General features: G+C 40.8%; 1 protein-coding gene across 1 annotated transcript in view; it reads left to right on the top strand.

Moving 5' to 3' along the window:
- LOC129867291 (AP-1 complex subunit mu-1-like) overlaps positions 1 to 2101 on the top strand; it is a 31549-nt gene extending 29448 nt beyond the window's left edge. Inside the window, exon 12 of the mRNA XM_055940586.1 lies at positions 662 to 2101. Within this exon, the coding sequence (XP_055796561.1) occupies positions 662 to 684 (23 nt within the window). The 3' untranslated portion in view covers positions 685 to 2101. The remainder of the gene's footprint in view (positions 1 to 661) is intronic.
- Positions 2102 to 13093: the final 10992 nt, after the last annotated feature.

Here is a 13093-nt window from a genome sequence, read left to right on the forward strand (position 1 = left end):
GTGTAAGAGGACACACAAATTCCACAAACATAAAGCAGTACACAAGCCAGTATGTAGGTGGGTGGGGGACTGTGTGGGGGAGTGTGGATCTCATGCTCACCTCTACTCAAAACTCTGAGATTCCTGAACAGATAAGCAGTCAGAACTTGGCCTGAGCAGAGAAACCAAACTCGACACAGCTGTGTGCTTCCCATTGTAAATCTGTGTATTTAAGATGTTTGTTTACAACTCACACTGCCAAGCAAAGCACCAGAGAAACTTAACTCAACATCTCCTTACTTACACAGTATCTTTGGTCTTAGGGAACCAAAATAAGGAAACTTATCCTTGAGCTGGTTCTGCTGGTTTAATCAGTTGTCTCATACATACTTGTCCTCTGTTAGTTTTACAATGGGTGGAGCCAGCTCCCAAGAGACACATCCGGTTTTCTTTTGTTTGGCTCTAGGAATAATATTGAAACACCAATTCATTTTGATGAATTATTTTCCATTGTGAGTGTTTGAGGTTTAGGTGGAAGGGTAGGGAAACGGCTTCTCTAAGCATTGGCTTTTATGGCCAAACGGATGTATTATATATCAGTCAATATCCATGTATGACTGTGGGCTAAAATGATGTTACCAATTTGGTCACTAACGATATTGGTTTTCATTTTCTTTTCCAGATTACCAGCTCCGAACCCAATAGAAACTGCAGCAGGGAAGGGAAGGGCCCATATTTCTATGGATGGAACATTGTTGGTCACGGATGTGTAATTACTTCTAGTCCTTTTTCATGGACATTTGTTGTCAATTGACTTCATTTGTTTTCTTTTCAAGTTTGAAGTTTGTTTCATGTTTAGTGCCATAATACAAAAATGATATTCATCTGAAAATTCTAAATGTCCGTTTTTATTTGGTTCCAGTTGTGCTCTAAAAGTAGTGAGATGTATGATATTTCTATAGTAGGTCAGTTGCAAATAATCAATACAATTGTTGATACTCTACTTACCCCTTTTCCATCTAAATCACCTGCTTGCAATGTGGTCATATATTTTAAAGGTCAATTTCAGGTGTTACAAGTTGAGTGTGACCAACGAAACAGTGAAGTGTTATAAGAAGTTTAATGTGAATTTACACACCGCGTTCGATTTATCGGTTGTCCTGATTACTTAGTGATAGCCTGATGCAAGGCTGAAAAAGCTCTTCAATATATTGTCTGGTCCGGAATCATCGGACATCATAGTCTGTATGGCTGTTATGATGAGAATAAGGTGCATTGGTACATTTGTGCAGATCGAAGTGGGCACTTAAAATGGTCAAACTATAATAAAATATTTGCCACAAGTTTGTATTGCAGTTCCTTTAAGCCACCATTACCTCTGTGAATAATCAAATCCTAAATGTTTATTAGGATGTATTAAGTTGCTAATTAGCTGCTAATTCATCTCTTTTGTTTTCTTATCCTCACATTATTCAGTGGAATACAACATGCTCAATGGAAGGCAACATTTTATAAACCGTTCTGAATGAAGCTAGCTATTAAATGGTATTGTACATTGCTAGCAGATCTTTTAGATGACTTGTGTTAACAGTTGACTGCCATGGTTGATATAAGTCAATAAGTTCAAAAAAACTAGGCCAAAAGCTGTAAAACGCAAATTTGCAAAAACATCCCTATAGTGATCCGACCATCAGATATTGTCTCCCTCATACAATAAAAATTATATGGTCTTGTTTGCTGTAAACTGATGTTTATGTCCAAATCAGAGACAACAGTCCGAGTGGTTGTAAGTTTGAGGTTTCTCTCTTTCTTCTCCATTCATTTTGATCACAACACCGTTGTGGCCAGAGCTTTTGCATATGCAGAAAATGTATCTGAAAGTGTCATCGATTTTGACAACTTTTTTTTTTTATACCTTCAGTTCACGTCCAATTGATCTTTTAAAATGAACATTTTGTTGTACTTCATCATCCAACCAAACTTTTGCTTACTTTATACTTATGACACAAGGAACCCTTCAATCAGTTAAAATTAGGAAACCTATTTTTAGCAGTGGTATTGACTTGCCTGTATTGTTATCCATATCTTTAATATCAAGCATCTATAAAAGTTATCAAAAAGAGCTTGACTGTTTCATTTTGTATTAAACTATTTTCAACTTCATTGCAGGCTTTCTACTGCATTGTCTGCAGCATGTTTAGGCAACATTTGGATACTTAAATGCATCCATCCTTTGAAGTAATCACTTATCTGACTTGACTGCATCTGTGAATGCAAAATAGTGACACCCCTGCTTTCACCTAGCCAAACTTGTTCGACCAATGATTAATTTCAAGAAAGTGTGGGAGGAAGGATGCATTTTCAAAGTATTCCAGAATGGAATAGTTTTATGCTAACAGGTATTGGATATCTATCACTACAGCCCATTTGTGTTACATCACAACTCTGAGGAGAGTAGAAAGTGAATTGTCAGTGAGTCTAGATGCTGTGTTGCATGCATTCCTCATGCTCCGGCTCCAGACCAGAATGGTGTATCTCCCTGCAGAACACTGGGGTGTGACTAGCATGCAGGCCTGTGAGTCTCTCTCGCTCTCTAAAACAAATCTGCCATTGTATCAGTTAATAAGCTTTAGATCATAATGGTGATACAAAGACCAGTTCTGCATAGCTGGTCTGCCCTTTACACAGCAGAAGTGTCTCCTCGAGGATATGTCTCAGATATGCATATCCTGTCTAGGATCAGCGTGGCGCTAGCGGCACACCCCCCCCCACTGAAAAACCAGTGCCGCGAAATTCAAAAAAAATATTTTTTTAAAATATTTAACTTTCACACATTAAAGTCCAATACAGCTAATGAAAGACACAGATCTTGTGAATCCAGTCAACATTTCCGATTTTTAAAATGTTTTACAGGGAAGACACAATATGTAAAGATGTACATCTATTACCTAAAAACACATTAGCATAATCCACCATCTTTTATTTGTCCACCAACACCAGTAGCCATCACCAATTCGGCTAAACTAAGATATTTATAGCCCCTAACCAACAACAAAACTCATTAGATGACAGTCTGATAACATATTTATGGTATGGGATAGGTTTTGTTAGAAAAAAGTGCATATTTCAGGTAGATGGCATAGTTTACAATTGCACCCACCATCACAAATGGACTAGAATAATTACAATGAGCAACGTGTTTACCTAACTACTAATCATCAAACATTTCGTAAAAATACACAGCATACACGAATCGAAAGACACAGATCCTGTGAATACAGACAATATTTCAGATTTTCTAAGTGTCTTACAGCGAAAACACAATAAATCGTTATATTAGCTTAGCACATAGCAATTAGCAGCCCAGCATTGATTCTAGCCAAAGTGAGCGATAAAAGTCAACATCGCCAAAAGATATTAATTTTTTCACTAACCTTCTCAGAATTCTTCCGATGACACTCCTGTAACATCACATTACAACATGCATATACAGTTTGATCGAAAATGTTTATATTTAGCCACCAAAATCATGGTTAGACAATGTGAAATGTAGACAAGCTGGTAAAGAAAAAGTCCTTGCGCCACTTAGACAGTGATCTACTCTTATACATAAATACTCATAAACGTGACTAAAAAATATAGGGTGGACAGGGATTGATAGACAATTTAATTCTTAATACAATTGCGTTATTACATTTTTTAATTTATCCTTACTTTTCAATACAGTTTGCGCCAAGCGAAGCTACGTCAAAAAACATGGCGTCCTAAGCCACTAAAATGTTTCGACAGAAACACGATTTATCATAATAAAAATGTCCTACCTTGAGCTGTTCTTCCATCAGTATCTTGGGCAAAGGATCCTTTCTTGGGAGAAATCGTCTTTTGGTGGAAAGCTGTCCTCTTGCCATGTGGAAATGTCAACTGCGTTCGGGATGAACTGAAAAGCGTGCCCAACTTTTCACATCGTTGCAAAAATAAATGTCCCAAAATCGCACTAAACGGATATAAATTGCTATAAAACGCTTTAAATTAACTACCTTATGATGTTTTTAACTCCTATAACGAGTGAAAAGATGACCGGAGAAATATAACAGGCTAAACTAACGCTTGGAACAGGTGCGCGCCGGTGTCCTCTAGGCTCATGACGCAGCTCCCAAAGAATGACTAGCTTCAGGGTTTTTTCATTTGTAGGGCCTGTGAACGCGCAATCGACCCCGTTGGAATCGTCATCACGTAAAGGCATCCAGGGGAAGACGTAAGAAGTGTCCGTATAGTCATAGCAACGACAGTGCCCTTTTAACTGACTTCAGAAGAGTGGCCAACATTTCTCAAATCTGACTCCATGTCAGGGAAATTGCTGTAGAATGGGCTCTGTTCCACTTAGAGACAAAATTTCAACTCCTATAGAAACTATAGACTGTTTTCTATCCAATAATAATAATAATATGCATATTGTACGATCAAGGATTTTGTGGGAAGCCGTTTAAAAAATTAGCCAAATTAGCATAAATAGTCTAAACAGCGCCCCCATCCCCAACAGGATATACAAGGCGGGCGCGTGGACAAATAAGACAAAATTGGCCTTCTGGAAACAACGGTTCAAACTTCAGAACATGAACTGGATCAGCTAGAAAAGCAAAGAAATTATGAGAATATTCTCCCTACCAGAAGATGGAGGGGATAGGGGACCATTCAAGCTGATATCAGAGGAGCTTGACGTGGATGAATCACTGGAGGATCTGGAGTGATGCCATCAGATCGGCGTGAAGCAGAAGAACGCTAAATATCCTCGCATGATCATATGTAAACTGGAATTTTCAGACCAAAGTCAACTTTCTTGAGGGCACGGGGGAAAGGAGATCAGGGTCCAGGTGGGAAAGGGAAGTGTGGAGTGCAATAGAGATTGTATCATCTGTGGATCTGTTGGTGCGGTATGAAAATTGGAGTGGGTCTAGCGTTTCTTGGATAATGGTGTTGTGAGCCATGACCAGCCTTTCAAAGCATTTCATGGCTACAGACATGAGTGCTATGGGTCGGTAGTCATTTAGGCAGGTTACCTTAGTGTCCTTGGGCACAGGGACTATGGCGGTCTGCTTGAAACATGTTGGTATTACAGACTCAGGCAGGGAGAGGTTTAAAATGTTAGAGAAGACACTTGCCAGAGTACACGTCCTGGTAATCCGTCTGGCCCAGCGGCCTTGTGAATGTTGACTTGTTTAATAGTCTTACATCGGCTGCGGAGAGCGTGATCACACAGTCATCTGGAACTGTTGATGCTCTCATGCATGTTTCAGTGTTACTTGCCTTGAAGTGAGCATAGCATTTAGCTTGTCTGGTAGGCTCGTGTCACTGGGCAGCTCTCGGATGTGCTTCCCTTTTGTAATCTGTAAGAGTTTGCAAGCCCTGCAACATCCGACGAGCGTCGGAGCCGGTGTAGCATGATTCGATCTTAGTCCTGTATTGATGCTTTGGCTGTTTGTTGGTTCATCAGAGGGCATAGCGGGATTTCTTATAACCTTCCGGGTTAGAGTCCCACTCCTTGAAAGCGGCAGCTCTACCCTTTAGCTTAGTGCGAATGTTGCCTGTAACCCATGGCTTCTGGTTGGGGTATGTACGTACAGTCACTGTGGGGACGACGTCCTCAATCCACTTATTGATAAAGCCAGTGACTGATGTTGTGTACTCCTCAATGTCATCAGAAGAATCCCGGAACATATTCCATTCTGTGCTAGCAAAATAGTCCTGTAGTTTAGCATCTGCTTCATCTGACCACTTTTTTAAAGCTTCCTGCTTTAATTTTTGCTCATAAGCAGGAATCAGGAGGATAGAGTTATGGTCAGATTTGCCAAATGGAGGGCGAGGGAGAGCTTTGTACGCATCTGTATGTGGAGCAGAGGTTGTCTAGAATTTCAAATCAAATTTTATTTGTCACATACACATGGTTAGCAGATGTTAATGCGAGCGTAGCAAAATGCTTGTACTTCTAGTTCCGACCATGCAGTAATATTTAACAAGTAATCTAACCTAACAATTTCACAACAACTACCTTATACACACAAGTGTAAAGGAATGAATAAGAATATGTACATATAAATATTGAATGATTGATGGCCGAACAGCATAGGCAAGATGCAGTAGATGGTATAGAGTACAGTATATACATATAAGATGAGTAATGTAGGGTATGTAAACATTAAATAAAGTGGCAATGTTTAAAGTGGCTAGTTAAGATACTCCACCTCAGCCGAGCAAAACATTGAGACTTCCTTAGATATCGTGCACCAACTGTTGTTTATATAAATGCATAGGCCACCGCCCCCTGTCTTACCAGAAGCTGCTGTTCTGTCTTGCCGATGGAGTGTATAACACACCATCTCTATGGTCTTAATGTCGCCATTCATCCACAACTCGGTGAAGCATAAAATATTACAGTTTTTATTGTCCGGTTGGTGGGATATACGTGCTTTCAGTTCGTCCCATTTATTTTCTAGCGATTGAATGTTAGCTAGCAGAACGGAGGGCAAGGGCAGATTTGCCACTCGTCGCCTGGTCTTCACAAGGCACCCTGATCTTTTGCCTCAATCTACGTTTCCTTCTCCAGCGAATCATGGGGATCAAGGCCTGATCGGCTGTCAACAGTATATCCCTCGCGTTCCGACTCATTGAAGAAAAACTCTTCATCCAGTTTCAGGTGAGAAATCCCAGTTCTGATGTTTAGAAGCTATTTTCAGTAATTGGAGACGCTAGCAGCAACATGATGTACAAAACAAGTTACAAACAACGCAAACAAACAAAATAGCATGATTGGTTGAGGGCCGATAAGACGGCCCTACCCACCGGCGCCATCATATCAACATCTCTCCAGAGATTTTCAATACCTTTACTCAGTACTGTGTTGAAACACCTTTGGCAATAATTACAGCCTTGAGTCTTCTTGGGTATGAAGCTACAAGCTTGGCACAACTGTATTTGGGGAGTTTCTCCCATTCTTCTCTACAGATCCTCTCAAACTCTGTCAGATTGGATGGGGAGCGTTGCTGCACAGCTATTTTCAGGTCTCTCCAGAGATGTTCGAACGGGTTCAAGTCCGGGCTCTGGCTGTGCCACTCAAGGACATTCAGAGACTTGTCCCGAAGCCACTCCTGCATTGTCTTGGCTTTGTGCTTAGGGTCGTTGTCCTGTTGGAAGGTGAACTTTCACCCCAGTCTGAGGTCCTGAGCACTCTGGAGCAGGTTTTCATCAAGGATCTGTCTGTACTTTGCTCCGTTCATCTATGCCTCGATCCTGACTCGTCTCCCAGTCCCTTCTGCTGAAAAACAACCCCCACAGCATAATGCTGCCACCACCAGGCTTCACCGTAGGGATGGTGCCAGGTTTCCTCCAGACATGTCACTTGGCATTCAGGCCAAAGACTTGAATCTTGGTTTCATCTGGCCAGAGAATCTTGTTTCTCATGGTTTGAGAGTCTTTCTTTAGGTGCCTCTTGGCAAATTCCAAACGGGCTGTCAAGTCCATTTTACTGAGGAGTAGCTTCCGTCTGGACACTACCATAAAGGCCTGATTGGTAGAGTGCTGCAGAGATTGTTGTCCTTCTGGAAGGTTCTCCCATCTCCACAGAGGAGCTCAGAGTGACCATTGGGTTCTTTGTCACCTCCCTGACAAAGGCCCTTCTCCCCCAATTGCTCAGTTTGGCCAGGCGGCCAGTTAAAGGAAGAGTCTTGGTGGTTCCAAATTTCTTCCATTTAAGAATGATGGAGGCCACTGTGTTCTTGGGGACCTTCAATGCTGCAGACATTTATTGGTACCCTTCCCCAGATCTGTGCATCGACACAATCCTGTCTCGGAGCTCTACAGACAATTCCTTCAACCTCGTGGCTTGGTTTTTTGCTCTGACATGCACTGTCAACTGTGGGACCTTTATATAGACAGGTGTGTGCCTTTCCAAATCATGTCCAATCAGTTGAATTTACCACAGGTGGACTCCAATCAAGTTGTAGAAAAATCTCAAGGATGCTCAATGGAAACAGGATGCACCTGAGCTCAATTTCGAGTATCATAGCAAAAGGTCTGAATACTTATGCAAATAAGGTATTCATGTTTTTTATTTTTAATACATTTGCAAAAATGTGTAAGCCTGTTTTTGCTTTGTCATTATGGGATATTGTGTGTAGATTGATGAGAAAAACATTTAATACATTTTTGAGTAAGGCTGTAACGTGACAAAATGTGGAAAAAAGGAAGGGGAAGGGGTCTGAATTCTTTCTGAATGCACTGTAATTCAATGCACTAAAGAGGAACAATGGGTTCATATTGAAGATGTGCATGCTCATCCCTAGAATATATTTACGTGTCTATTTTCAAAGGATAAAGCTAAGAACATTAACTTCATAGTTAAGAGCACTATAACAATGTGGAATTGAGACATATTTTAAAGACCCAATATCTCTCCCTAAAAACACAACCTTATGGAACAATCCTTGGATAGCTTTGCATAATTCACAGCAAAATTGGTCCACATGGAAAACTAAAGGCATATAAACCGTAAATTACTTGGTAACAGGAAGTACATTTATTTCCATGACAGAGTTAAAAAGTAATTTTGGACTGACCAATGTAGATAGTTTCAAATACATGCACCTTAAGTTGCATTTCACACAATGTGGATTTGAAATCAGAGCAACCTTGAGGGAATGTTCATGTGATAGGTAAGATATGCAAAAGCTTGGAGAGAGCATATCTTAGTTTTTTTATTTATTATTGGAACTCGGACTTAAAAAGAACTGATGTTGGCACAAGATGGAGGGAAAGTTGGAGCATAACTATTGTTAAATACAGTTAACGAAAATGTGTTCTTAATCCACTATAAATTAATGTATAGTATTTATTATACAAGAGACAAAATTCACAAATTCTAAAGCACAATGACAAGAGTCATGTCTCAATTGTAAAATGTAATGATCCAATAATCCATGCTTTCTGGGAATACTAAGTCCAAAAATTATGGGCAGAGCTAGAAAGTTGGCTGTCAGAAGTATTACAATGGAAACATACTTTTAATCTGTCTGTCTGCATATTTCAAGGCATGGCATATGGGGGTGTAGTGACATACCCAATGGGCTGGACGATTCTCTTCTCATCTTGAAAAAATGTATATTAAAAACTTGGAAGTCACTTCATCCGCCATCATTAACACAGTGGAAAAATCAAATTACTTGTTATTGAAATAGCCTGGGTGACCGAGAAAAAACGAATTGTTACAGTTTAAGACCATGTGGCAAACAATAATACAAGCACCAGGGACGGAAGTGTGAGCATGCGGGTCTGGCCAGAGTAGATGTAATTGTTTGTGTGTGTGTGTTTTTTTGTTGTTGTGTAAAAAATAAGTATAAATCTATTTTTGTGTCTCCTCCCCCTTTCCACTGATACAATGTAACAACAAAACACAACAACATTGCCTATAAACCAAAGGCTGCCAGTGTATGGTTGGCTGTGTATGAAGGATAAAACAAATAATTGCCTGCAAACAAGGGGTCTGATTTGCATTCTCATGGACCAGGAAGTGGCAGGCTGTTTTACCTGTCAACACACCCACACGCACACAGAGAGATGGAGAGTCCGATGCTGTCCCTATGTGTTGAAAGCTGGACAGGGCCAGCCAGTCTGCCCTTGAAACCTATGTTACACATGGTTGGTTTGTGGGGGGGTTGTGACTGTGTGAATGCTGCAGCTCCAGCCTGGGCAACTGTGAGGTTACGTCCTGAGTCACAGAAAGCAGCATTTTGGAAAAAAGCCCTGGAATGTGGAGAAGGAAGTGATTCAAAGAGGGGATCAGACTGGGAAGCATGGGGCCTGACTCAGCTAGGTTCATTCCCCAACACACACAAACACACACACAAACAGGACAATGGGACATACATTGTGTTCAGGTGTTCCCAGACCTTAGTCCTGTAGTAGGCCATGTGTGTTAGTTTGTGAGGTAATCAAGTGCACCTCCATGTACAGTAAGCAGCACATCCAAGTACAGTAAGCAGCATTTCAAACAATGGGCTCTACTGGTCTCAAGGCCTCTATATTGAAGTTAAGAATGACTTCCACCTGCTTTTGTTTTTTGGTAAACAAATACAACTTCATGACTGAGTGCATTGAATGCACTGAATTGTTGCATTGTATAAATGCATGAAAGAAGCTTATAAAAAACATCACCATACAATACAACCTGTTGTTAATGCATGCAAAAACAGTGGGATCAAACATGTATTCACATATAACAAAGATTCTTTAACCTAGTATTAGACTGGGTTTCGGGCTTGATAATACTGAATCCTTCAGTGTTTACCTATCAGACAGAACAGAAGGAAGGCAGAGCACTTGTTTAGTATGAATGGCGGTGGCTCTCAGACAGACACATCTCCAGACTGCTTTGCTATCACCTTATTTCAGTGGCTCTCCCCAGTATGCCTGTGGTAATTACTACTACTGGATCTGCAAGGGAAGCTTCAAAGTGGATGTTCAATACAAGGTGTTTATTGTTAAATGGTAATGCACATGGTGCTGCATTAAAGCCTTCACCAGTTGGCTCCTTATTTCTCTTTATGAGGCTTTGTTGAATGATGTGGGAGTGTACCGCCCAGCCCTATGTAAATGTAAATACTTTACAGTACAACAGAACAGAAAACGAGGGAGAAAAAGGAAGATCTATACAGTACACAGAAATAAAGAGGGAGCGGGGGTGGGGGGGGCATTGGAAATCTAATTTCAGTGATTTGTCTCTCAAATGGAGTGATGGATGTAGGAGTGTGTTGATGCTCAGATCACCAAATAAAGGCTGATGCTCCATTTACTAGGACTGAAGACTGAGGTCTTTATACTTTAGGGGAGAGAGTGGGTGAAAGATTTACAGAAACTGTAATATACTGAAAATGCCAGTAATAACATTCAATAAATAGTCCATCTGGATTCCATTCCACTGTTATATGGCATGTTCATGTGGAATTATATAGGAGCAAGGAGGAGCGTACAGGCATGGGCACAAGTGAAGTCCTCACTTGCTGGGCTCTTTAAAAAAACACTCTCTTAAGCATAAATTAATAGCAACATGTTGCATTAAACTTCTTTGAGACCATTTTGGGAATCCACGGTAAAGATTTGATTTGATGGAATCCTGATAGTCTGTCCACAGCTATAATGTAGACACACTAGTCTGTCCTACACCAGCTATAATGTAGACACACTAGTCTGTCCTACACCAGCTATAATGTAGACACACTAGTCTGTCCTACACCAGCTATAATGTAGACACACTAGTCTGTCCTACACCAGCTATAATGTGGACACACTAGTCTGTCCTACAACAGCTATAATGTGGACACACTAGTCTGTCCTACAACAGCTATAATGTGGACACACTAGTCTGTCCTACAACAGCTTTAATGTGGACACACTAGTCTGTCCTACACCAGCTGCAATGTAGACACACTAGTCTGTCCTACAACAGCTATAATGTGGACACTAGTCTCTCCTACAACAGCTATAATGTAGACACACTAGTCTGTCCTACAACAGCTATAATGTGGACACACTAGTCTGTCCTACACCAGCTGCAATGTAGACACACTAGTCTCTCCTACAACAGCTATAATGTAGACACACTAGTCTGTCCTACACCAGCTATAATGTGGACACACTAGTCTGTCCTACAACAGCTATAATGTAGACACACTAGTCTGTACTACAACAGCTATAATGTGGACACACTAGTCTCTCCTACAACAGCTGCAATGTAGACACACTAGTCTGTCCTACAACAGCTATAATGTGGACACACTAGTCTGTCCTACAACAGCTATAATGTGGACACTAGTCTCTCCTACAACAGCTATAATGTGGACACACTAGTCTCTCCTACAACAGCTGCAATGTAGACACACTAGTCTGTCCTACAACAGCTATAATGTGGACACTAGTCTCTCCTACAACAGCTATAATGTGGACACACTAGTCTCTCCTACAACAGCTGCAATGTAGACACACTAGTCTGTCCTACAACAGCTATAATGTGGACACACTAGTCTGTCCTACAACAGCTATAATGTGGACCCACTAGTCTGTCCTACAACAGCTATAATGTGGACACACTAGTCTCTCCTACAACAGCTATAATGTGGACACACTAGTCTGTCCTACAACAGCTATAATGTGGACCCACTAATCTGTCCTACAACAGCTATAATGTGGACACAATAGTCTGTACTACAACAGCTATAATGTGGACACTAGTCTGTCCTACAACAGCTATAATGTGGACACACTAGTCTGTCCTACACCAGCTATAATGTGGACACACTAGTCTGTCCTACACCAGCTATAATGTGGACACACTAGTCTGTCCTACAACAGCTATAATGTGGACACACTAGTCTGTCCTACAACAGCTATAATGTGGACACACTAGTCTGTCCTACACCAGCTATAATGTGGACACACTAGTCTGTCCTACAACAGCTATAATGTAGACACACTAGTCTGTCCTACACCAGCTATAATGTGGACACACTAGTCTGTCCTAGAAAATCTATAATGTAGACCCACTAGTCTGTTCTACAACAGCTATAATGTGGACACACTAGTCTCTCCTACAACAGCTGCAATGTAGACACACTAGTCTGTCCTACAACAGCTATAATGTGGACACTAGTCTCTCCTACAACAGCTATAATGTAGACACACTAGTCTGTCCTACACCAGCTATAATGTGGACACACTAGTCTGTCCTAGAAAATCTATAATGTAGACCCACTAGTCTGTCCTACAACAGCTATAATGTAGACACACTAGTCTGTCCTACAACAGCTATAATGTAGACCCACTAGTCTGTCCTACAACAGCTATAATGTGGACACACTAGTCTGTACTACAACAGCTATAATGTGGACACACTAGTCTGTCCTACAACAGCTATAATGTGGACACACTAGTCTGTCCTACAACAGCTATAATGTGGACACACTAGTCTGTCCTAGAAAATCTATAATGTGGACCCACTAATCTGTCCTACAACAGCTATAATGTGGACACACTAGTCTGTACTACAACAGCTATAATGTGGACACACTAG

The sequence above is a fragment of the Salvelinus fontinalis genome, chromosome 12 (genome assembly GCF_029448725.1).
Source record: "Salvelinus fontinalis isolate EN_2023a chromosome 12, ASM2944872v1, whole genome shotgun sequence".
Taxonomy (NCBI): Eukaryota; Metazoa; Chordata; class Actinopteri; order Salmoniformes; family Salmonidae; genus Salvelinus; species Salvelinus fontinalis.